Source organism: Cydia amplana, chromosome 20, assembly GCF_948474715.1.
Source record: "Cydia amplana chromosome 20, ilCydAmpl1.1, whole genome shotgun sequence".
NCBI classification, from domain to species: Eukaryota; Metazoa; Arthropoda; class Insecta; order Lepidoptera; family Tortricidae; genus Cydia; species Cydia amplana.
This window is the reverse complement of record NC_086088.1, coordinates 11795313-11822994: the sequence shown is the minus strand read 5'-3', so window position 1 is coordinate 11822994 and position 27682 is coordinate 11795313. Positions and strand designations below refer to the sequence as shown.

Sequence of the window (27682 nt, the reverse complement as noted above, 5' to 3'; positions counted from 1 at the left end):
CTTAACCTAAATCATTGAAGATAGAGTCTGTGCGGAAAGAGAAGAGTCGTAGAATGTATTGGATGCCATACATTTCACCTTCAAATATAGTGGAGGGGTCAAAAACGGCCGGCGTCTTTTCTGTAGACATATATAGAAGTTAACGATTTATTTTTTAAGGCTTGTATCATAAACATTTAAAGAAGCAAAGGATTTTAAATTGCCGAAGTCGCTGGGAGATGCTATTGCCAGATCAGGCATATTACTATAACGGGGTCCCTTTGTTTCCCATAAAGTTTTAAGTCATAATGTATTGTTTGTCATATATATCATTAGTCATAAAACTGAAACCGTTAACTTTTCAGGTTAGGTTAGGTTTGTTTTATGGTAATCCTGAAAAGTGACGCGTTTCTGATCCAAATGAATTTATGACTAACGAAAATGCGGGCAAACAATACATTATGACTTAATACTATTTGGGAAACAATTTAGAGACCCTACTATAACTTAATACAATTAAGAACGTTAGAGTCGGATAAAGCTAACACTCCATGGCATTTATAATGTGCCAATGTCATAAAGACAAAGTGTGCCAGTGTCATATTCAAATTTCTACGAAAAATATGACGTTAATACTAACAGTGACACTACCTCACTTTGTTCTATTTAAGTCGCTTCAAAGTTAGCTTATACGACAGTTTTAACACTGTAAAAAAAATACCGCATACCTATGTGTGTTAAGTTCGAATCCCGTTTATGTCTTTATTACCAAAAGTAGCTTTGTAAGTTTAAAGTACATATTAGATCATCATCATCTTCCTCGCGTTATTCCGGCATTTGCCACGGCTCACAGGAACCTGGGGCTTGGCAACTAATCCCAAGAATAGGCATAGGCACTAGTTTTTACGAATGCGACTGCCATCTGACCTTCAACCCAGAGGGTAAACTAGGCCCGTATTGGGATTAGTCCGGTTTCCTCACAATGTTTTCCTTCACCGAAAAGCGACTGGTAAATATCAAGAGATATATTTCGTACATAAGTTCCGAAGAACTCATCGGGTACGAGCCAAGGTTTGAACCCGCGACCTCCGCATTGCAAGTAGCACGCTCTTACCGCTAGGCCACCAGCGCTAAAAGTATTAGATACCTACCTAAAATATTTTTTTACATATTGGTGAATAATCATACTTCTTGCATACGGGGCCCCATTTGACTTTGTAAGTTGCCACAAGGTTACGTAACAAGTCTACCATAAATTAATATAATCATGTGACGAAGTTTTACTATTACTTACTTTAATCCTTAATACAAATTATTATTAGCTATAGGTACTTTTATAACTCTTTGGCCGTGACGTGACATATCCACCTGTGAAAAAAGTAGCGGTAGGTACCTATGGTAGTTATAAACACCATAAGCCACGTCACCTGTAACTTTCTAAAGTCGAATCGGGCCCCAGCTGTGCTTACAAAGTGTTTCAGCAAACATATCTGAGAAAGCGATCGCGTTACATGCCTCGAATTTAAGTAGTACCTGGTTTTCCCGGTGTTCATATGCTTAGATAACATAGTTAGTATAGTTACTTACTTTAGGAAAACCATTAAATTCGCAAACAAAAATATGTATACAATTAAAGTGTCATTCTATGGAACTTGCTAATTGTGTAAACAAACCGCCATATGGGGCATTATCTATGAAAAGGGACCTTATTGTGCATGGCGCTTACGTCGCACAGCGTCGCGCGGCATTCTATTTATATCGGAGCATCGTTCATGAAGCGTAAGCGCCATCGACAATAAGGTCCCTTTTCATAGATAACGTCACATATTAAAATTGTCTCTGAATGTCAATTTACTAGTGACTTGTTTACATAGTTAGCAAGTTCCATAGAATGACACTTTATTTATACGTATAGTTGGCCAAGCAAATCTTGTCAGTAGAAAAAGGCGAAAAAAATGAAAAATCGCGGGTAAGCAACACTACGTTTGAATTGTTCGAAAATCGCGTGCAATTTATATCTTATCTGTGGAACTGTTTTGTTTGCATTTTCATCGTTGTTCGATGTAGAGGTACATTGCTGCTTTTTGTTCGTTTCCTATAGTTCGTTTTTTTAGCATTAGAAAGAAGTTAACCGATCTTGACATATCTTTTAATTGAAAAACGCTTTTTAAAAATCAGTAACTATTACTTATGAAAGCAGAAGACTATAAATGATCGTATTAGATTCATAATTGTTACATATTTGCCATTATTTATTTTTAAAACGTGTTTTTCAATAAAAAGACACGTCAAGATTGTTTAACTTATTTCTAATGCTAAAAAAAAACGAACTATACCATTACTTTAGATTGCTTTACATTGCTACTGACATATAGATATGTGAGTAGCAATGTACTGGATACTGGATATTTGACAATGTTAATCATACCGTTATACCTAAAGTGTCTTTCTATGGAATAATGGAATTTGCTATGTAAACAAAAGTCACTAATATACAGGTAATTCATATTTTTTGACAATTTCAATATGGCGGTTCGTTTACATAGAGCAAGTTCCATAAAATAACACTTTACACCAACCATGAAGTTATAATGTTTTAAACTGGAGGGAACTGTCACTTTTTTTGCCATACTAATTTGAACCTTATCACCGAGACAGAAAGTTGTTCGTACCAGACTAGAGAAAACGGTCCACTTGAGATAGAAAAACCAGAGCCCTGTGTCTCACTCGCACATGTTGCCAATGTTAAAAAGATACCACTGTGGTAGAAATCATATCAATATACTACTGAAATTAATTACCTTCTTATACAATTTTAGTGCTATATTCAGATTACAGTTCTGATAACTTTTAAGTAATTTGTAAATAATTATGATGTCAATATTATTAACTGATTAAACCAAACATGCGCACAATAAATCAAGCATTTAAATTTAACATGGTAGAAATCGTAGTAACTTTGAATATGAATTGGTATCCCAAACTTTTCGTGTATTTTCAAAATACGTAAATGGCGCCGCTCAGAATTTATTCGTAAAATATTAAAAAAAATGGTTAAAAAAATGTTGTGTGAGGGGTTGTAGAAGTGAAAGCTATGCTGATTGTGGAATATCTTTTCACAGGTAAGTCACAATTATTCAATTTTACGATAAAAATACAAAACGATATTGTCAAACTCATTAGGGTGACTATGATGTCGGCACGATGTGGATCGATCTTGCAGAATTATTATTACATACTTAATGTAAAAAAAGTTTACATAAATAGGTATATCTTTATTTCGGCATGTTTAATTATTTGAGTGACGTAATGAGAGCTATATAATTGCCAAAATTTAAATCCAAAGTCCTTAAACATTACAGATTCATATTTATGTGATTTAAACATAATATTTAATTACTGAAACGTTGGTTCAAACTATTTACATATATGTAATCGATTCTATATAGACTGAACACACATTTCCGTCTGTAGACAAAGGCGGCAAATTTGAAAATTTTGTTGCAATCACAGATCTACGATGAGTACGATGACGCTTACGCTTAATGAATAGCTGAAGTGTGGAAAAGGGAAGCCATCACGTATATGAACACACCATGAGTATGATATTGATAGTGATAGGTAGTTTGTAAAATTATTAAGAGCATAAATAGTGAACCAAAAGGGCCCTCCACACCCGTGCGCAATTCGCGGCGCGAAGCCGCGATTCACGCACATAGTCTAGAGGGGGCTAAAGAGAATTTAGAATTCTCTTTGATCTAACTCTAATATGCTTATCTTAGTGACAAGCGCCTTAGTTAAAAACTGTAATAGACGGGTATACCGGTCCGCGACCCTGGACATCTGTCTCGCTCTCACATATAGCTGTGTTTTTAATGGACGTACGGCGGACCACCTTCGTCACAATTATAGCTGGTCAACCAAATCTTGTCATTAAAAAAAGGCGCGAAATTCAAATTTTCTATGGGACGATATCCCTTCGCGCCTAAATTTTTCAAATTTGCCGCCCTTTTTCTACTGTCAAGATCTGGTTGACCAAGTATAACAATGATCGCGATCCAATACGCTCATCCCATCTGTAACAGCTTTTATAACTGACTTACTTAATTAAAGTGGTATCCAGACGGGACTGATCAAATCAGTCGATTTGATCAGGAAATTTGCATTCCATAGATAATTACTATGAAAATTGGCATTTATGTGTCTGCACCTGCTGATTCGATTGGAGAATTTCATCAGATTGGCGAAAAATTGTCTTGTCTGGATACCACTTTAGTAAGGTTGTGTGAAGCGTTTTACAGAAGAGAAAAAAATCTATATCCATTCCTTTTCTGGAGCATTTATACTAGCATAGGGAAAAGACAGTATGATTCTCTACGACTATGCACGAATGAGAAAAATTTTTGGCCAAACTATACATTTAAACTTATCCTAATATCCCACATACATATGACTTATGGTCACCCTAATTAGAACGAGATGCAAGGCTCTGGTTTGACTTCTCATGTGGACACACTTTTTGGCCCGTGTACTCGATCCAGTTTATTCTCTAGGTTCGTGACACCAACATCATTAATGAAATTAATACCTATCCTTTCAACCACAGTAAAATCTCAAAGTAGTTACAAATGATCCACCTGACTGTGTAAGTAAGTACGTTGATGATGGCTGCTACACGAAGAGTCAAAGGGCGAGGTCGGCGATTCGCGTGACAACCGCCAATGACGAGTCAATGTTAAGTGTCAACTATAGGATTGTGAACTGAACTGAACATTCTTAATATAGCTATAAGATGGCTATAAGTCATTCATACTACAACACGAATAGAAAAATTAATCGATTATTATCATTGTTAGATTATTTATTCGATTAAATTTAGAAAAAGAAATGTCTATGAAATGTATACCTATCTATAGTTTGTCAAAGGACTGTCTCATTTCAATTTTCAAACATAGACAGAGGGAATCATATTATCTTTGTCTTACACTAGTACTAGCACTAGCACCCAGAGAAAAAGATGAGTACCTATAGTTTTTTTTTGTTATTATTTACTGACAATTTGGTTTGACCAAAACTATATGTACCCACCTATAGCTGGTCAACCAAATCTTGTCAGTAAAAAAAGGCGCGAAATTCAAATTTTCTATGGGACGATATCCCTTCGCGCCTCCAAATTTCAAATTTGCCGCCTTTTTCTACTGTCAAGATCTGGTTGACCAAGTATACATCACAGTTAAAGCCCAGTCCAGACCGCAACAATTTTTCGCCAATCTGATGAAATTGTCTGATCAAATTAGGTGGTGTGGACGTAGTAAACGCCAATTTGGCTCGCCGAATTAGACTGCCGATTATGACCGAATTACCGGGAAAATGGAGGTGCGGACGCAACAATACCAATTGGTGACGCTAGTATACAATGTATTCGCGTTTGGGGGCATTTTTTATTTATTTTGAGAGGTCAAATACACTATAAATCTAAAATTGTCTCTCTTAACTTCAAACTCGGGTAAACCCATTCGACCCTCTCAGCAAAATATCTTTTTAAATATAAATAGCATAACTTTAAATATAAATAGCATAATTTTAAATATAAATAGCATAATCTGACAGATTAATTTACCCGAGTTTGAAAATAAGCGACTCAATTGGTGATTAAATTGGAGATTAACGCCATTTTTTTTATTTATTTTTTTATTACAAAGTACACAACAATTTATATTTCTCGTCAAACTGCGATTGCAGTTTGTTGGCGAGATCGCGCTCATTTTTAAGTTTTAAACATACATTTCTTTTCTGATCAAATCGGTCGATCGGTTTGGTTTGATTTTGAAGTCATTACCTACGGTTTTTATACATAATAAGGTCGTAAACTGAATACCGGTTGTTCGATGGCTAGAAACTCGAAAACCGACTCGCAGGTGTTTGGAATACTAACCGATTGAACATCGAACCGTTTACATGCTTGAGTCTGTGCGGAAAGAGAAGAGTCGTGGAATGTATTGGGCCCCATACACTCCACGACTCTTCTCTTTCCGCACGGACTCTAACTTGATGAACATCACTTTAATGCCTAAATGTATCGAAAGATGGCGCTGAAATCAATAATGTAAAACCGAGAACTAAGTAGGATTTATTTCTTCCAAAAAAGGGTAGCGCGTTGGCAGATTAGAAAGAAGGTAAGCGATGTTGACATGTCTTTTAATTGAAAAACGTTTTTTTTAATCAGTAACTATTACTTTTGAAAGCAGAAGAATATAAATGATCGTATTAGATTCATAATTGTAACATATTTGCCATTATTTATTTTTAAAACGTGTTTTTCAATAAAAAGACACGTCAAGATTGTTTACCTTATTTCTAATATTTGCTTAAAAAAACGAACTGTAGAGTATGTGCGGAAAGAGAATTATGAGGCCCAATACCTTCCACGACTTCTTAGGTTGAGTGGTAGAGAATGCCTTATGGCTTTAAGTCCGCCAGTTGTACTGTAAGGTTTTTTCTTTTATTATAAAGGTTAAATGAATAATATTCCTGTAGTAAGAAAAGTACAGTCAGCAATAAAAACTTGTACCAAAAATGTTTTTTTTTGCCAAAAACTTGTATTTAATTTATTATTTTTCTATAACAATTAACGAGACCAGTGCCCTGTTTATCAAAAGCTTGTAACTTGTAATACAAGTGGAAGTCACTTTTTGACAGCTTTTGTTAGAAAGGGACTTCCACTTGTATTACAAGTTACAAGCTTTTGATAAATTGGCAGTCAGGGCTTACCTAATAATAGACGTTGCATGAATCATAATAATTATGTTTAATGTGTCAGGGGACCAAAGAGGATATGCACTACTTACCAATACGTAATTGAAACTCGTTTTATGATTTTTCACGTTAACTAGAAAAATTAAAATTGTATGTGTTCGATGTTTAGTCCGACATGAAATTGTAGAAAACTAGCGACCCGCCCCGGCTTCGCACGGGTTAACAAATTATACATAAACCTTCCTCTTGAATCACTCTATCTATTAAAATAAACCGCATCATTATCCGTTGCGTAGTTTTAAAAATCTAAGCATACATACGATTACAGACAGACAGACAGACAGCGGGAAGCGACTTTGTTTAATGAGGGCGCAACTTCCTACGGAACTATCACTTTTTTGACGTAAAATGCTTGCTTACATGGCAAATTTTATAGTTCCATTTTATTTTATTTATACTATTTTATGTCGCACTAAACAACGTTTTCCAATTCATTTATATATTATGTAGTGTTTCGTTTTTCTTTTTGGTCCATCCTCAGAAGATTTTAGTTGTCATATTTCTCCTGAATAAATGATTTTTTTTCACAGGGTACTTAAGAAAAACATGACTAAACTACGTGTATAAAGGAGCCCACTGATTAACAGTCCGCCGGACGTTGTTGTGAACAAAAAGTTGACAGCTCCGAACAACTGACAGGCCGATATCGTCCGGCGGACTGGTAATCAGTGGGCCCCTTAAGGCCGTGCGTTTTGCCCGTGGTTTTTGCCATTTTGGCCACGGAACCCTAAAGAAACAATTGCTAGGTTATCCGCAAACCCCGCAAACCATTATAGTAAAAGTCTTTAGAAGTATTTTGTATGGGAAATCAATCTTAACCGCTGAACCGATTTAGACGAAAATTGTTATTGAGTTAATAGCATCGTTCGCAGGCGTTTCTGCTTGTTAAAAGTGTAAATTGGTATTGAGATCGTTTGAGTCCCGGGGAAGAACATAGCGTCCCCTGTCTGCTATACGACCACATCTCAAAATGTATGATTATTGGAGATTAAATCTTAATTAAAATTAATAAAGTTAAGTTTCCTTTAAACATTTGGGTGCCCACTGGCAGTATTGCAGGCACAAACGAATAGGATAGGTTTTATTAATCATCATCACACGCAGACGAAGTCGCGGTCAAACCTAGTAAATATATTATTTTACTCTTTGCCTAGTAAAGTATAAACATTCTGTCGGAATCATGTCAACAAGCGGTAATATTTGCGGCTCAAACAGCTCCTTATGTAACGTGGTACAACATTGACTATAGATAGATCTTATGCCGTAGCGATAAGGTTTAGGATAGGTTAGTTAGTTGTGTCGACGAGGTACGAAACTGGTTGGAATGTTTCCCAACTGACACGTGAGCTAGTCACGTGTACGGTATTGCAGTTTGAGGTCCAGTGTGGCTACCACCAGTTTGGCACTGACATAAACGCCATCGAGAACGTAATTTACTTTATATGCATCTCGCTCGTACTCGCATATTAGTGCGAACGAGATGTATAGAAAATATATTACGTTCTCGATGGCGTTTATGTCAGTTTTGACACTGTCAGTGACTCGTGGTACGGGCTCTAAGTTTGCTGGTTGGTACAGTCGCCGTCAGATATATCGGAGTGCCGATACATTATAACCTTGCGAACCCCCGAGAACTATTATATAAGGGGTTGTGCACAAATGACGCGAGGTGTTTTCGGCTACTTTTTGACCCCCCCTCCCCCTTGATGATATTTGGTGAGGTTTTTGGCGGAACCACATAACCTTACGTGTATTATTTTGTTTTTTTTTTTCATTCTACCTAATTTTAAGATACGCGCTCCAAAATTTAGTAAAATAGACTCTCTATTTTAAATGCGGAGTGAAGATTTATGTTTGACGAAGCCGAGAAAAAGTACTTATATACTCATGTGGTAGGTATTTTTTCTTAGTTTCGTTCACTGTAGAAAAATACACGAGAGGTCTCCTTATACCCCCCCTCCCCCAACGTGAGCTGTCGTGATTTTTTCGTGACCCCCCTCTCCTATCGAACCTCTCGTGATTTGTGCACAAGCCCTTATCCGTGCCCGGGGCCACAAGGCAAAACCGTAATTTTTACCTATAAAAATAGAAAAAAAAAAGATTGAATATAGCTAGTCTATACCAAAGATTCAACACTAAAGACCAGCATACGAGTGTAGTGCAGTTGGGAAAGACTGCAATTATTGGAACACGTTTCGCACGGACGGAACGGCCGCTTCCGAGCGACGCAACAGCGCCAACAGAAACTTAATTACATAAATCGATGTATTCGCACTTGCCTTTGGTAACCCGTTATAAGCATATTTTAATATCGACGAAGATTTTGAAATGTTAGAGACGATTTTCGTCAGTCTTGGTGCGAGCGAGGCAGGAACGTATTAGGAACAAACCAAATCTTGCTCGCACAAATGCAAGTGTCTCCTCGACTCAATCAATATCCACCATAAATATAGAATATAAATCTTTGTAAACGTGTTCAATTCCTTTTTATTAAATCAATCAATTACATAGGTCAGCGTTTGTTTTATTTTTTGCCATTTTTTACCTTTCTTGCCACTTTTGTGTTATTTCTACTCAGAATCAGCACGAGCTCTTTCGATCCTAATGGGATAAAAAAATGTCCCAGAGTCTTTTTCCTATTGTGTTACCATTTCCCCATATACTTTTTATGGCGGTAACAAAAAGGAAAGTTTGAAAAATGTATGGAAATTTTAGGACACTTTTTTCTCCTATAAGGGCTCGCGATCCTGACTAGAAATAACACAAAAGTTGCAAAAAAGGTCACAATGAATAAAAATGGCAAAAAATGAAAGAAACTCTCAGGTAATCCATATTCCTCATAGTCGTTCGAATGATGATGATGATTGTATAGAGTCCCTCTTTGTTTCCCAAGAAGGTTAAACCTAATGTTTGTCATATTATCATTAGTTTTAAAACTAAAACCGTTACCTTTCAGGATTTTCGTAAGGTTATTAGGGTTCCGTACCCAAAGGGTAAAACCGGGACCCTATTACTAAGACTCCGCTGTCCGTCCGTCCGTCCGTCTGTCACCAGGCTGTATCTCACGATTCTCACGAACCGTGATAGCTAGACAGTTGAAATTTTCACAGATGATGTATTTCTGTTGCCGCTATAACAACAAATACTAAAAACAGAATAAAATAAAGATTTAAGTGGGGCTCCCATACAACAAACGTGATTTTTGACCGAAGTTAAGCAACGTCGGGCGGGGTCAGTACTTGGATGGGTGACCATTTTTTTGCTTGTTTTGCTCTATTTTTTGTTGATGGTGCGGAACCCTCCGTGCGCGAGTCCGACTCACACTTGGCCGGTTTTTTTTAATCATACTGATATTAGGTGAGGGTCAATCGGTCCTCGCTAGGAGTACGGGCGGCCGATTGCCTTTGAGTTATATTTGGTAAGTATGTAGGTATTTGTTTGAGGTGTTATATTAATAAGTTTTTACTATCTAGGGGCTAATAATAGTTATTTGTTGAATTATTTTAATAGAGACAATACTTTAGCATTTATAATATGTTTAGTATAATAGGCATTGTGTTGATCTTGATATTTTTGATCGCGTTTAGGTTTAAACAAAACATTATTTATGAAATAAAACTATTAAAACGGATTATATAGCGTATATTGAATTTAATCTACATCCCGACGTTTCGAACCCTTTACAGCGTTCGTGGTCAACGGGTGATTGAGGAAAAAGTGAGGGTGTGGGGAAGTCTTAAAATTTATAGTTTATGATGGTTCATTATTTTGTAAGTGGGTAGATTTGCACAGTGTAATTTTTCCTCAATCACCCGTTGACCACGAACGCTGCTGTAAAGGGTTCGAAACGTCGGGATGTAGATTAAATTCAATATACGCGATATAATCCGTTTTAATAGTTTTACTTCGGTTACCGAAGACAATATTAAAAAAAAGCGGCCAAGTGCGAGTCGGACTCGCCCATGAAGGGTTCCGTATTTAGGCGATTTATGACGTATAAAAAAAAACTACTTACTAGATCTCGTTCAAACCAATTTTTGGTGGAAGTTTACATGGTAATGTACATCATATATTTTTTTTAGTTTTATCATTCTCTTATTTTAGAAGTTACAGGGGGGGGGGGGGACACACATTTTACCACTTTGGAAGTGTCTCTCGCGCAAACTATTCAGTTTAGAAAAAAATGATATTAGAAACCTCAATATCATTTTTGAAGACCTATCCATAGATACCCCACACGTATGGGTTTGATGAAAAAAAAATTTTTGAGTTTCAGTTCGAAGTATGGGGACCCCCAAAAATTTATTGGTTTTTTTCCATTTTTGTGTGAAAATCTTAATGCGGTTCAGAGAATACATCTACTTACCAAGTTTCAACAGTATAGTTCTTATAGTTTCGGAGAAAAGTGGCTGTGACATACGGACGGACAGACAGACGGACAGACAGACAGACATGCCGAATCTATAAGGGTTCCGTTTTTTGCCATTTGGCTACGGAACCCTAACAAGATTTATTCAACTGTTAGGTTAATTTTATACTTACCTAAATAAATTCTAGTTCGTATAATCATGCAATCACAAGCTCGACCATTAACGTGTACCTAAACGTCTAGAAACCGTTTTTAATGACACCGTCAGGCCAATTCGAAACTACACTGATATCAGAATGATATTTGAATTATCTTATTGAGTTATCCTACTTATCCTGCGTCTCGCCCGCGCCAACACATGTACGGATAAGTAAGAGCGTAATGCACGATAACTGATGTCATGTTGATATCAGTGTTCGTCCGTATTGGCCTGTTTGACTTGTAAACGCGTGGAAAAAGTTTCTAATGACAATCTGACTACAATTTAACGCCAAATTTATTACATTTTCCGCTCATTAATGTTAAACTTGCTAATTATTTAGGGTATTATAATTTCCCTTCGCATATTAATATGAAATGGTCTAATTTGCGGTTGTAAATTGATGTATTACACTTTTTATTACTGTAACTGGTTGGCGTATTTGGCTATACAAATTATATTTCAAAATTACTTTGCTAAATCGAATACCTTACTAGGACGAAAGGGGACGACCGCCTTTTCATACAAACGTAGTCCCCATTTTCCTCTCTGGATATTAACAGTATTTTGACATAATTTAATAATATATCAATGCCATGCTCCTTTGTTTTTTTTTCGAAAATTAAATTGTTAATAGTAGTTAGAAGCATTGAAATGTGGACTTATGGAATTCGTTTTCCGCTCCTAATTTATAAAATTAATAAAGTTTAACGAAGGGGCATAGTTATGGTTAATATAAGTAGTACATCTAATTGCGTATTTCTTCTATATAGTTAATATCCAGGGAGGAAAATGGGGATTACGTTTGTATGAAGAAGAGGGCCGTATTTTCCTCTTAACATCACATGCGTTGAAATGAGTTTATGGTTTTGCCATCGTATACAATTCTATATCAAAGGTAAAATGTCTTATACCTTTAAACGAGCAATTCTTGTATATTTATTTATTTATATGTATATATATTTTGAGAATCTCGGAAACGGCTCTGACGATTTCAATGAAATTTGCTATATGGGGGTTTTCGGGGGCGAAATGTCGATCTAGCTATGACTTACCTCTGGGAAAACGCGGATTTTTGAGTTTTTGTATCTTTTCCGACCAAAGCTCGGTCTCCCAGATATTATGTACTTATATGTCTTGTCGATGGTTTCGCAGCCATAGAGCCTAGAGCGGGGTCATTGCCCTCCGGCTCCGGAATGCGACGGTGCATGGTGCATCTCGATACTTTCTTTTTTTAGATGCACTTGCTTCCTGTTTGACAGGTTTTTTACTACAAATTCAATAGATGGTAGCAGGGATCGGATACCGGTATTTTTTGTATGGGAACGGAAACGGTATTTTTTCGTTTTTTGCTAATTACTTCATTTCTAATTGAGCAATCTAATAATACGAAGTCGTAACCTAAAACCACAACTGAGTCCTACATTTCGAGTATAAAATAATTCGAAAAATATGGTTATTTCTAAGTTTTTGCAAAAAACCGGTTCCGATCCCTGGATGGTAGCAAAGACAATTATGTAATTCCGTATAAGATGAATAAAGTCTCAGGAAAAAACGTGCCTCGGAAATCGAGAAAAAGTCGTTCTCGGATAGATGGCGCACACAGCTTTGGCTATGCTCGGCTAGATGGCGTTGATGACATCGTTTCATATTTAAAAAAATTAACACAGGTAGGTATCAGTGAAAGAACATGGGTCGAAATGATATAAAAATAATAAAATGATTTATCCATACATATATATTTTTTTGATAGTTTTATACATTTTCATATTGAGTTTTAATCGTGTGTCGACAGATGACAGTAAATTTACTGTGACTATTAAAGGACCCCTCTATACTATTCTCTTTGATGGTAAAAGTAAGTAATGTAAGAATCGAAAGATCGCCTTTGTCACGTGATAAAGATAAGATAAAGCATGGTTTCATCTAATGTGGCCACAGAAATATATTGCGTTTATTATCCAACTAGCGACCCACCCCGGCTTCGCACGGGTTAACAAATTATACATAAACCTTCCTCTTGAATCACTCTATCTATTAAAAAAAAACCGCATCAAAATCCGTTGCGTAGTTTTAAAGATCTAAGCATACATACAGACAGACAGACAGTCAGAAGCGACTTTGGTTTATACTATATTGAAAAGGACAGTCTGGTGTTTTTGCACTTCGTCTCTCCAAATCGTCTATATGATCGGGAATATTGAGATGATCTGTGATTGATGTCAAAAATCATAATGACATCATAAATAATACACTCGAACTAGAACTCGACAGAAGTCGAAATCTCGAAAACGGCCCATACGGGGGAATAGCCAAGATGACAATCGAATCTAATCGATCGATGAACTGATAGAAAACATGGAAAACGCCAATCGCAACTTAACCAATTCAGACATATGTTGTATACCTATTGTTAATAAGAGGTTTCCCATTTGACGTTTGGAGACCTCGAGTCTCGTTATCAAATTTAGTTCAATTTATAAAATTCGAATACAGACCCGGGGTTCGAATTTCGAACACATGACCTCTGATTTGATAATTGGGTACTTTGCTACTAGTCAAATCAGCTTCTTTTTAGGGTTCCGTACCCAAAGGGTAAAAACGGGACCCTATTACTAAGACTCCGCTGTCCGTCCGTCCGTCCGTCCGTCCGTCTGTCACCAGGCTGTATCTCACGAACCGTGATAGCTAGACAGTTGAAATTTTCACAGATGATGTATTTCTGTTGCCGCTATAACAACAAATACTAAAAACAGAATAAAATAAAGATTTAAGTGGGGCTCCCATACAACAATCGTGATTTTTGACCGAAGTTAAGCAACGTCGGGCGGGGTCAGTACTTGGATGGGTGACCGTTTTTTTGCTTGTTTTGCTCTATTTTTTGTTGATGGTGCGGAACCCTCCGTGCGCGAGTCCGACTCGCACTTGGCCGGTTTTTTAGAACAGTCAAAACGATTATCCAATATGGAATCTATATGAAAACGTGTGTAGTGACGTCACGGTCAACTCGCCTACTTTTTATATTTCTATCTGATTTATTAAATAGAAATTGTGTATCAAAATAAATTCTATCTACGTTTTTCTAAGAATTACCTGTACGGATATGATGGTCGTTCTTGTCTACGTGACAGCGTGATAAAACGGTGTCCGTCACTTTCTTTCCCACGGTGTTAAACAGTGACAGTTATTTTATCACGTGGATAATGATGGATAAAGCTATCCATAATAGGCTGGCTGGTGTTTTATTTCGTGCACGGTGTGAAATAATTTATTTTAAGTACAGGAAAGTACCCAATTATTACCGAAATATCGTTATAGCTGGTCAACCAAATCTTGTCAGTAAAAAAAGGCGCGAAATTAAAATTTTATATGGGACGATATCCCGAATTTGCCGCCTTTTTCTACTGTCAAGATCTGGTTGACCAAGTATATATATTATGTGCAAATTGCCAATCAAATTTACCTAGAGACATCCTGACAGGCAGTCAATCGTGATTGGTCAACATCCGAAGTTTCGTCGACCAATTATATCCAAGCACTTTGGTTACGAAAACGGTTCAATGAACTATAGTTTAGTTCATATTGCTACATGCGGCCAGTATTAATAACAACATAATTATTTATTTATTCATTTAATCTTTATTGCACAAAAGAAAAACTTATCGTACAAAAGGCGGACTTAATGCCAAAAGCATTCTCTAGCAGTCAACCTTAAGGCAAAGCAGAGAGATTAATAATTAATTAATTAATTATTAATCTTAATTAATGTGAAAGTTAAAAGGTTTAATCTCAATAAAATAGTTTGTAGTTTGGTACAACGAATTGTGTCAATATATGTGACGTTATCTATAAAAAGGGACCTTATTGTCGATGGCGCTTACGCCATTATTAACGATGTTCCGATATAGATACAATGCCGCGCGACGCTGTGCGGCGTAAGCGCCATCGACAATAATGCCCCTTTTCATAGATAATGCCCCATATTTTCAATAATGTTAAATTAGAGGAAAATGAGGACAACGTTTGTATGAAAAGCCGATTCTGCGCGGGTCCTGCACTTTCATCTTAAGGGCCACTTGCACCATTCACTAACCCGGGGTTAACTGGGTTAAACCATGGTTACCATGGTTACCAGTACAATTTGACACTGGGTTAACGGTTTAATTTAATGGTGCAAGTGGTTCTATAACCATCTATAACTGATATCATAGGTGCATGCCTAGCATACTCACATGTATGCATACTTATCTATTTATTGTTCGTCCTTGTGTTGTCCTTTGTGTTTGTATGACTCAATACCTACCTATTAAGAGGAAAGGGGACGGCCGTTTCTCCATACAAACATAGTCCCCATTTTCCTCTCTGGATATTGACATTATGGAAAATATTTTTACATAATTAGATGTATATTAACCGTAGCTATGCCCCTATGTTTGACTTTTTTCGATTGCGGTCAGTGTCTTACGCCGTTGTTCCATTAAAGTGAGGTTATGCGCTTGCGCATTTATGCGTGTGGCTTGGAGCATGCAATATGCGGCTGAAATTGCTTATAGCTATGCAAGATGGAGTCAGACTTAGTGTTGGTTAAGACTCAGGTCCTATTAGTCTGATTCAAGACTCAACTCAGTTTTTCAGACTCTAGTCATTAAGTCAAGACTTGTGTCGTGATCTGAGTCTTTTGTAAAGACTTAAATTCTTTAAAGATAACTTTCATATTATTACAAAAAAGTTATTTCAAATACAATGTCGCCACAAATTCATGGATTATATAGGTAGGTACCTACCTAATACTTAGGTACACATCATTTAATAACGCCTGTTTTCCTACGTCAGATTTTTCAAATATCATATAAAATTTATCTGTCAGATAAAGATAACACTCTTTCCCTTCTTGCATGTGAAAGAAAGGGAGCGTGTTATATTTATCTGACAGATAATTAGTATTTGATATTTGATTAATCAGACCTTAGTGTTCATTAGGATTATCCAAAGAGTCCCTTTAAGAGACTTAAAAGAATCTGAAGCTTTATAAGCGCCGAGTCGTTCTTCAAATTAGACTCAAAAGACTCAAGTTCCAAGTTCCAACAGTAGGGTACTTATGTAACAAACAGACAGATAGACTTACTTTAACATTTATAATATTAGTAGGGATTTCATCATTTACGAAGTCAGAAGTCTGTATAAAACCGGCTCACGGAGTCATTACCGGCGACCTCCGTAATTGGTGACTTTACACCCTCAAGGGCAGAACGCAATGGCTGATCTTTTTATGGAACGGCGGAGATGAGAAATAAAATATGTAGTCTGTACGGAAAGAGAAGAGTCGTGGAGTGTATGGGACCCAATACATTACACGACTCTTCTCTTTCTGAACAGACTCTATTAGGTAAGTACATGACTTGATACTTTTGGTCGGAATAAGAATTGCCAGCCTCAAGTTATTAAACGGCTTCGCCTCACTATCACTCTCAGAACTTTTATACATATCTACAACAATATTATACCGTTAATTCGTATTCTAGTCACAATAGTAGGTATGCAGATTCCTATAAAAACGCGTGTAAAACATTGCTAATTGTATTCAAATGCGATTGTTCTACAGTTCTTCACTACACAAAGGAATATCTCGTTTCTGTCAAACTGTCTATGCTATTTTATTATTTATCGCCGTCTTGGTAGGGATAACATCGTTGTTTTTTATCTTCCTCTAGCTGATTTTGGCAAAGGCGGCGCCCTAGTCTGCCATCTCTCTAATAAAATGATATATAACTTGCTCTAGTTGCTAAGAGCAGGAATAAACATAGCATAGATTGGACCTGGGGATCCGACCCCCTCCCCTTCCCCTCCCTTTTTGGGGGGTAGGCACGGTACGATCTCGTGGCTACCGGGCCAAATCAGCTTTGTTTAACCTTAAGAACAATCGTGCCAAGCGGCATCGCCTGAGACAAAAGTGCATACTCACTGCACTCACTTAGCATACGAATACAATTTCAAAAAAATATAACTTTTGAAAGGCTTTATCTCGGAAACTATTAGATCACCAGAGACAATTCTAGTCTCGTATTGTAGCAAATTTAGTCTACTTTAAAAACGAGAAGGTACTATCAAAAACCAGTCCTTTGGCAATAATCGCCCAAATCTAAGACATTTTTGCGGTTTTTAGGGTTCCGTAGCCAAATGGCAAAAAACGGAACCCTTATAGATTCGTCATGTCTGTCTGTCTGTCTGTCTGTCTGTCTGTCCGTCTGTCCGTCTGTCCGTCTGTCCGTCTGTCTGTCCGTCCGTATGTCACAGCCACTTTTCTCCGAAACTATAAGAACTATACTGTTGAAACTTAGTAAGTAGATGTATTCTGTGAACCGCATTAAGATTTTCACACAAAAATAGAAAAAAAACAATAAATTTTTGGGGTTCCCCATACTTAGAACTGAAACTCAAAATTTTTGTTTTCATCAAACCCATACGTGTGGGGTATCTATGGATAGGTCTTCAAAAATGATATTGAGGTTTCTAATATCATTTTTTTCTAAACTGAATAGTTTGCGCGAGAGACACTTCCAAAGTGGTAAAATGTGTGTCCCCCCCCCTGTAACTTCTAAAATAAGAGAATGATAAAACTAAAAAAAATATATGATGTACATTACCATGTAAACTTCCACCGAAAATTGGTTTGAACGAGATCTAGTAAGTAGTTTTTTTTTTATACGTCATAAATCGCCTAAATACGGAACCCTTCATGGGCGAGTCCGACTCGCACTTGGCCGCTTTTTTTTTCGATATTTGATAAAGTTGCGTTCGGCACTCGAAGTCACAAACTTTGATTATTTATTAAGCCAACAATTAGGGTTTGCACGACGAATCCGAAATGTATGGGAATATCCGCGGATCCGGATCCAGATCCGGATTATGTCATAGGTATATTTCGGATCCGGATTGCAAACCCTAGCCAACATCATAAACAAGTCTGCAAAATATCAAACTAATGGATTTGACGAAAACGAATCCCCTTACAAAAGGCGACAGAATTAGTGACATAAAAATGTTAAGAAATATTACTGTCAATATCATAAACCCAATGACGAATGACCCCGACACCGGTTTACGCAAGCACGTTCAAAGTTAAATTATAAGCGATTTAATATTTAAAACTACTTAAAAATTAACTCTATTAAGCATTAATAAGAGCTATAATCAAATGACAACTATAAGGATCGAAAACATGCTCTTAAAATCTCGTGTTCGTGACAAGGTTGGAAATCTTGAATATTAATGGATTAACATCGAATTTGAAGTGAATAACTTTAAAAGACTAAAGATGTTTGGTGTAGGTGCTCAAACAAACAAAATACATGTTCTTTCTGTGGATTTATGCGTATTTTTGCAGCAACCTTTGCACATTAAGGGTAGTTAGAAGTCAACGAACTTTTCATACATACATAATTCTTGACGATGAGTGCGACGGAGGCGATCGCCCGGTGGCTACTATAGCGGGCTCAGCACGGTTCCATTTTTATCGACTATCACTAAGCCCGTCACTTTCGCACTTACATACTTGTTAGAACGTGACAGGCATGGTGATAAATGATAAAAATGCGACCATGCTACTAGGGTAGGACACAGTAGTTCATTGATACTAAACACAAGGTAAATGTACTGGTGCTCGACGCGGTCCCAGTACATGTCATCTTGAAACTTAAGTCATTGTCAATAGAGGTAACAGCAGAGTGTCATCTGTTGGGCATTAGCATGTCGAGTGCTAGTACGTTTACCTTACCAAATAGTATAAAAATGTGGTTTTGCGATAGTTCATATTTTAGCCGCGCGGGCGCCGTCATCGCTTTTAGCTCTCCGCACTTTGTACATAGCCAATATTGATAAGCTATGCGAATCCTTATTATTGTGATATGTATTACAATTGGCTACCTTCCTACTAGTCAAATCAGCTTCTTTTTTAGAACTGTCAAAACGATTTGCTAATATGGAATTTATATGAAAACATGTGTAGTGACGTCACGGTCAACTGACCTACTTTTTATATTTCAATCCGATTTATTAAATAGAAATTGTGTTTAAAAATAACTGCTATCTATGTTTTTCTAATAATTATCTGGTGTTTTATTTCGTGCACAGTATGAAATAATTTATTTTAAGCAGAGGAAAGTACCCAATTACCTACAGTCCCTTTTGTAAAATGTGAACATGACATTTTTTTTTTCTTTTCAGACAAAATGGCGACACCTACGGAGTTACCAGCGGAACGAGTGAAGCAGATGTTTAGCTGGACCACTGCGTAAGTCTTTACATTGTTCATAGATGGCGCTGTTGTTAAGTTGTCAACCTATTTGGTTACAACTTTGTCGCAGTAGCTCTATAGAAAACTATACTCTAAAAACGTGTTCAGTAAATTTGTTAATTTGCTATGTTAATTTATTAATGCTAAACTTTTCCATTAACCAAACTTTTTTCGTCTTTTATATATGTACCTATACGATTCGTCGTGACACTCGTAACCTAGTGACAATATGTACGAGTAGTACCAGCAATGATAACTCTATTTCTTATTCTGTTGTAGTACTTAGTGCCATATACCCAGGCTCTACCGCGAAAAACGAAAAAAGAAATTTCTTTATCTGCCTCTCTATAGCTCGAATATCCATGCAAGAGCGATAGAAAGGCAGACAACAATATTTCAATTTTGGTTTTTGCGGTAGGCTCTCTGACATAACACAAGACTTTGCGTGGTTCCGACTGGCTGACCTCTATAGGCTTAATTAATCCAAAAATTATCATTAAATTTGAAGAAACCTTAAGTTTACTCACTCAGCGTCATATTTGCGTAGTTTTATCAATATTTGGACATTAATTATCTCGTACAAGCCATCTCGTTCGCGTTTTCCTTCACCGACAACCAGAAAGGTGACATTTCGACATCAGTCAGCCATTTTTGAGGGTCAACGTGAGGTCGACTAGACTGCTTTAAAAGATGGATATGATATGGATATAGAGGACTATAGGTACTATAGGTAGTTACAATTTTTAGGTGCTGCGAGTGACAACTTGCGTGAAATGGTTCATTGAGCTCTTGTAGATGTAGATATCACTATCACTAACAGTTTTGAATGATTCACGGTTACTTTCACTAGACGTAGGGGCTGTCCATAAATTACGTCATCGATTTTTAAGGATTTTAAAATCCCCCCCCCTAAAATCATCCAAAAATCATGCTTCGAATGACCCCGTTTCCTCCTACGTCTTGCTACCATCATCCGATTTCCAGACCTCCCCCTAATTTGAAATGACGTAATTTATGAATAGCCCCTTATATCGACCGGGATATCGGGTAAAACAATACAAAAGGTAATCACGGTTCACATCCCGGTCGATATAAGTCTAGTGATCACTAGCATTTTCAGTCCGCTTCATAGATAAACAATTCAGCTAGTTTCAGAGCATGAGAAATAGAAAAGCTTTTAAACTTCTATTGCTATTTGAACAAAGAAGTATTTCGGAACAAACCCCCAAGTAAATGAAATGAAATATGTACGAGTATTGTGTGTTAAGTGTAGGTTACATAACGGTTTGTAGTAGGTAATAACCTTTATCGTGACATGTTTTTTTTGCTTCAAATTATTAGGTATTAGCACAGCTAATTTTACATTTGCGATGATTCCTTCCTACATCCTACATCAATTCACGCTACTCTTCTAAGAAAATCATTATGCAAAAAACTGATTTGCAAGACCGAAGTGATCCCAATAAGGGCCCACTGATTAACAGTCCGCCGGACGATATCGGCCTGTCAGTTAGAACAAAAAGTTGACAGTTCCGAACAACTGACAGGCCGATATCATCCGGCGGACTGGTAATCAGTGGGCCCCTTTAGTGTTCCGTGAACGAAGTTTTGCACGGAACACTAAAAACTAGTATTAAAACCCGTCATTTCCTCGCTGAGAGACACTAGGACATATCTACATAACATCCTCCATGATGCAAGTATTACGAGAGCTGACCCGGTGACGCAAGAGCCACTTTCGAGTGCCACCCGGCGGCGCGGGCGCAGGCCCGATAACCCAGATGCTGGATACTTGACAGGCTAATATCGAACTTATTTGCTTTTACCTTTCTCTTGTGTTTTGTTTGGTTTGTTTGATGAAGTTGTATGTGTATTAAAGTGTTATGGAGATATATAATATGATATGATGTATAAATGGGACAGTGTTTTATATCATATCAAGTTATTATTTTAAAAAAGACTCGCAATCATTGCAGCTTTTGTTTGCTAATTTAGGCTCTAAGTCTAAATAAATAAAAATAATAAAATAAAATTTGTTTATTTCAGACCATGAGATTGTGATGAGATCCATATTTTTGTTAGTTAACCAGAAAAACTTACATCCTATGTTAGTATGTACTTACATAAAAACACTTATACCTATTGACTATTTACTACCTTAATATTACTGCGTGCAGAGAGGAACACGGGGCAAAATGGGTTATTTAGCCCTGCCTATCACCACCTCTACCCAGTATTTCGTGAGGCGGCAGTCCAGACGTTCGGACAAACAAACCGCTGTGTTTTGAGTTAAGCCTATGTAGATTTCAATAGAGTACCAGGTACCTTGTAACCGTTAAAAAATCTACCCTACACGCGCACCATGATTTAAAAATAAAGTTGCTTTTATATCCAAAACGGTCTGCCTTAAGTGCATTGTCATAAAATGTATATTGAATATCTCATTGTTTGTTTTTCATAATATTAAACAAACTTTTCAACAACAACAAAACTTTCAAAACGTTTAAAACTTTTCAACAATATACCTACGGAAAAGCAACGCCATCTGTTATTATCGGTGATAAACCAGTTCTAACACACCATCTATTGATGTAATAGCGTACTCGTTCTCGATGTGGTTACTTACGTTATAACTAGATGGCGCCAATGGCTCAATTGTAGCTTTGTAACATAATATCATAATCATTTTATGCACAGTATTATAATCATTTTGTATGATATCGTTTGCGGTTACGTTGACAGTATTATGTCTAGTTTATTGCGTGTCTATAATTATAACTCGTCATTTCCTTGTGGTATGCATATAAGCAAATCTATCTGGAAATAAATAACCTACAGCCTCGTGGCGCCCAATGTACATTAGGATGTACACTCAGTTTCGATGGAATGTCAACCTTAATTTAAAACAAAGTAGGTAGCATTTTATTTGACTCGTAAAATTTTCGAACAAGTGAAATTTAACCCAATTGAAAATATAATAAGATTCAAACTTGCTTGGCTATTATTTTGTATAGGGGGCGGCACGAGGATAGGAATATGAACTGCGCTAGTTATAGTGACTTTTGTATGCTCGGTACCATTTTGTTTTTTTTTTTGTACGTTATGACACAGAATAAATAATAGGACTAGTTAAGGGGAAGTACCCTACTGCTCTACATAATATACATATATGCATTAGAACAAGCTATATACGTATAGTATGTAAATATCTATGGTCATAACCAGTCCGTCGACTGTTCACCTCAAACTGAGGTCACCAGTTTTAGGTAATGCGGCTCACTTGGACAACTTTTGCATTTTAATTAATGTACACCAGTTTTTTGGCTAGCCACTATGGCATACTATGGCGACGTGTGTGGCAACTATTTTGTTTTCGCGTAGGTAGCGTATTTTACTCTATCTAAGTATTACTTTCTTTATATGAATATAGGGCAACTGCTATACTTACTTAGTTATTGGCCACTCCTAACAAATCAGTAAGAAACAAGTGAATAGAAGTCTTATTGTTAAGAGTGGCCAACTACTAAGTATAGTGGCCAAATAACTATAGCAGTCACTCTACAAACTTTTGCCCGGAACTTCGTCTGCGTGGACTGATGACAATGATTGATAAAAACAATTCTATGTCCTCAAACTATGTCCATACCAAAATTTATCTAAGTCGGTTCAGCGGTTTAAGCGTAAATAGGTAACAGACAGACGAAAGGGTTACTTTTTGCGTTCGTAATATTATATTAGTAGGAATATTTAGATAAGAAAGCTTACAAATCTACCAAATAAGAAACATTCGAGAACAAACAACATGATTCAGATAATATGTTCTCATTAACATTACTTTAATTACTTAATAGTAACTCATTACTCCAATTATTCTAAAATTACAAATTACGCAACCATTATCTGATTCTAAACTTCTATACAGCCTTCTCAAACAATTTAGCTGACTATTGATAGTTCTTATTGCCGTAGACATAAGATCTAAAAATGGTAAGTTAGTGTATTTAAGTTGTTGTAAATGATAGTTTGCTAGCTTGATATTCTGTTTTGTTTTCCCGCTTTCTAACCCTCTGCTCTCGCGTATTATAATAATGTTAGGTAACTGTGGTAACCATTGAAAATAACTATTTTCTACTCCCGTACTTTTATTTGTCATTTAAAGGGTCATCGTCGTCGCACACACCTTTAAACCCCTCTCTTATAGTTGTCCAGACAAGTCTTTAGTCTATTCCCAAAAAAAGTATTTGTGCATACACGCAGTATCTTTTTGGCACTTTTACGATACTTCGTGTAATCACCACTTAAAAAATATTGTATTAAATACATTGTTGCCAACCTAATTTTAATTGCCATCTCTGACAGATGAGTGAACTATAGACATGTTTTTTAGGGTTCCGTACCCAAAGGGTAAAAACGGGACCCTATTACTAAGACTCCGCTGTCCGTCCGTCCGTCCGTCCGTCCGTCTGTCACCAGGCTGTATCTCACGAACCGTGATAGCTAGACAGTTGAAATTTTCACAGATGATGTATTTCTAATGCCGCTATAACAACAAATACTAAAAACAGAATAAAATAAAGATTTAAGTGGAGCTCCCATACAACAAACGTGATTTTTGACCGAAGTAAGCAACGCCGGGCGGGGTCAGTACTTGGATGGGTTACCATTTTTTTGCTTGTTTTGCTCTATTTTTTGTTGATGATGCGGAACCCTCCCTGCGCGAGTCCGACTCGCACTTGGCCGGTTTTTTTTATTTCATTCATTCTTTTCCCGCACGTGCCCTCCATTCTTTGCTACTTCTTGAATGAAAAATATTTGTTAAATTTACAATTTTATAATTTCAAAGTGATAAGTGCTTGGTCGTAAAAAAAGTATTGTATGCAACGTTGTTTAGCTGAGTCAAAAAATACTCGTGGCGTCTTTATTAACAATTTTCGGCTTCGCCTCAAGTTGTTACTCACGCCACTCGCCTTTTTTGACCTCTCTTAAACAACGGTTGCATAAAATACTATTTCACCACACCAACTGGTAAAGGCTCTCTTGATTGTTCAAAAACTGATAGCAATGTTGCATTTTATCATAAAGTAATTAATTATTTACATGTGAGGCAAAGTAATCAAATGCAAATATCTTATGTTTGCTGGTAGAATTGACATTTAAATTATGATTTTGAAAGATAAATTTGGATTTCATTTGGTTTGATATCTTACAGTTAATATTTTCTTCGGGTTGGTGTGGTGAAATTTTGTTTAACCCTCGTGCTTTGAAACCCTCGCAACGCTCATGATTATCTTTGGCTTGCTCGGGTATCAATACTATAGCACGAGCGGTTAAACAACAACTTTGCCCCCTTGTAAAACAAATAACTATTAACTTTATACTTATTTTGTAACTAAAATTTGCGTACCTATTACCATAATAACATAAAGGTACTTCTATTATCTTGAGCGGCCGTCACCTTTGGCTGAGAACTCTTGGGACCTTCAGTCTTACGCAAGTGTACCTATTTTTAAAGTCGAGTGCAAAATGTACTTAGTTTATTATTTATTTATAAGATTGCTGCGCCCTTTTCAGGGTCCATATTATATATAGGTAAGTTATGTAACATGTTTGCAATAAATGATTTTGGCTTTCACTTTGACTATGTGCTTGAATTTTTGAAGTGAAAACTTCTTTAGCGGCGCTGTGCGCTTTTTGAGGTGGGGAAAAAATGTTAAACTCGCGACAGGTCACGTGATCGACAGATTCAACACATTGAAAATTCGTAAGACGGACACGTGACCTGATCTAAAAATTGTTACAATGTCATTGAGTTTTCACTTCTGCCGGCACTCCCGGAGTGCAACCCGTTGTTTTTTTTTATATAAAAAAGGCAAAAAGCTGATGAATTGCCCGATTGTTAGCAATTACGGTCGTCCATGGACACCTGCGACACCAGAGTAGTTGCTAGTGCGTTCCCGGAATTTAAGCGTACGCTCTTTTCTGGATGGTTTGAAGGTCGTACCGGTCGGGAAAAACCACAGACGACAGTTTAGCTGCCAGTCAGGCGTGGGCCACCTAGCGGTCATATCTGTCGTAATAGACGCGTTTTGTTAGTGAGTGAATCTTCTGTACCTAGTATGTACTATTATTTATTCTGTGGTGCAGTTTAGAAACGCGCAGTTGAGGACTGATGCCAATCATATGCTTAAGTGGTGGGCAAGTGGCGAAATATTACCTAATGTTTATAACACCTCACATTCTTCGTACTAGTATTTTTAAACACGAAGGGTACGGTGACAGGCGAAATCTCAATACAATTTTGGCAGATTTGGCGTTTTACGGTTATAAATTGTATGGAGATGACACCTCCCACCGCCGTACCCTTCGTGTTTATAAAAATACTATAACTGTAGATAGGTACGGTCGACCTCATAAAATAATATGTTTACACGTTTACAACTTATTTCTTTGTAATAAGGCGAAAAATGTAAACATATATTTGATGTCCACTGTACAATGTGTCATAGAGCTAAATTGTACTTTTCTATAAATAAAATAAAAAAAAATAAACTTTTCCAAAATGTCCTATTACGGTGTCTCTGAACTGGCACTAAAATGGTTCGAATCTTTTCTCACCGGGAGGCAGCAGTTTGTCGAGCTCCAAACTCCTCAGGGAATGTTGGCCAAATCTAAAGTGAAACCTGTTGCCCGGGGCACACCGCAAGGTTCCATTCTAAGCCCACTGCTATTCATCTTATACACAGCGGATCTCGTAAAAAAGCTGAAACACTGCAGAGTCCACCTCTATGCTGATGACACGCAGCTTTATTACGCCTTCTTACCACAGCATACACTACTTGCGCTGGATAGGATTAACGAAGACCTCGACATTATATCGGAGTGGTCTACTAAAAACAATTTGATATTGAACCCTTCTAAATCTCAATTCATGGTAATGGGTAACAAATGGCAGAGAGAGAAGATAATCGCGCAAAACCCACAGTTGTGCTTAGGGAACAAAATCGTATCTAGAGTAGAGAGCGCGAAAAACTTGGGTATGCTATTTGACGGGGAAATGCGATTCATAGAACATATCAACCTTAAGATCCGAAATGCTTTTTATAGAATCAAAACATTGTATCATGTTCGAAAGTACCTATCTGAAGAGATCAGACAAATACTAATGGAATCCTTAGTTCTCTCCCATTTCAACTATTGCGACATCGTATACGGACCAAGGCTTCTTAATAAAACAAAAAAATCTATTCAGCGGGTGCAAAATGCATCTATGCGTTTCTGTCATAACATTCCAAAGCGAGCGCATATTACACCGTACCTAAATGATAAAGGGCTCCTGAACATGGACAATAGGCGGCGATTACATTTAGTCTTCACCATCCGTAAAGTCATCGAGTTCGAAAGGCCAGGTTATCTCTATAATGAACTAAAATGGGTAAAGGATATCCGCACAAGACCTCTTAGAAGTACGAGAGAATACAAGTTAATACCTCCCCGACATAGAACCGCATCGTTTAACTGTTTTAAATTTGCCTCAGCAAAAATCTGGAACGACCTACCTCCGCCACTGCGAGAACCAATGATTCTGGTCAAGTTTAAAAGCCTTGTAAAAAAACACTTACTTGAATTACAAATGCAAACATAAAAAAAACACAAAAAAACAGTGAGATACATATATATATATATATATATACATACATACATACATACACACACTCCCAAATCACGTACATCACCAGCTACCTTAATACACACAACCACAGTAACATCAACAGATGACACTCATAAGCAGTTAGAATCACACGACATGCTAACCATTTGACTGTGATATTGTAATATGCATAGTTTTTTAGATTATTGCTATTTCATAATTACTCATAATTTTTACATTACTTTTGTTTCTAATATAAGTAGAATGCGTAACGGCTCAGGAAAGATCAACATGTACTCCGTCAGACCTTCAACAAAAAGGGACCAAACTGAAAACCAGCGCTGGACGCCAGTCTAGCACATGCTGAGCTTTGGTACC

General features: G+C 36.9%; 2 protein-coding genes across 3 annotated transcripts in view; one reads left to right on the top strand and one right to left on the bottom strand.

Moving 5' to 3' along the window:
• The window catches only part of LOC134657522 (small ribosomal subunit protein bS18m), a 268775-nt gene that overhangs the window by 20874 nt on the left and 220219 nt on the right, over nt 1-27682 (bottom strand). The window lies entirely within an intron of this gene.
• The window catches only part of LOC134657440 (ABC transporter G family member 23), a 134860-nt gene that overhangs the window by 3590 nt on the left and 103588 nt on the right, over nt 1-27682 (top strand). For both annotated transcript variants that reach the window (XM_063512990.1, XM_063512992.1), the window contains exon 2: nt 19587-19653. In XM_063512990.1, coding sequence (XP_063369060.1) covers nt 19587-19653 — 67 coding nt within the window. The remainder of the gene's footprint in view (nt 1-19586; nt 19654-27682) is intronic.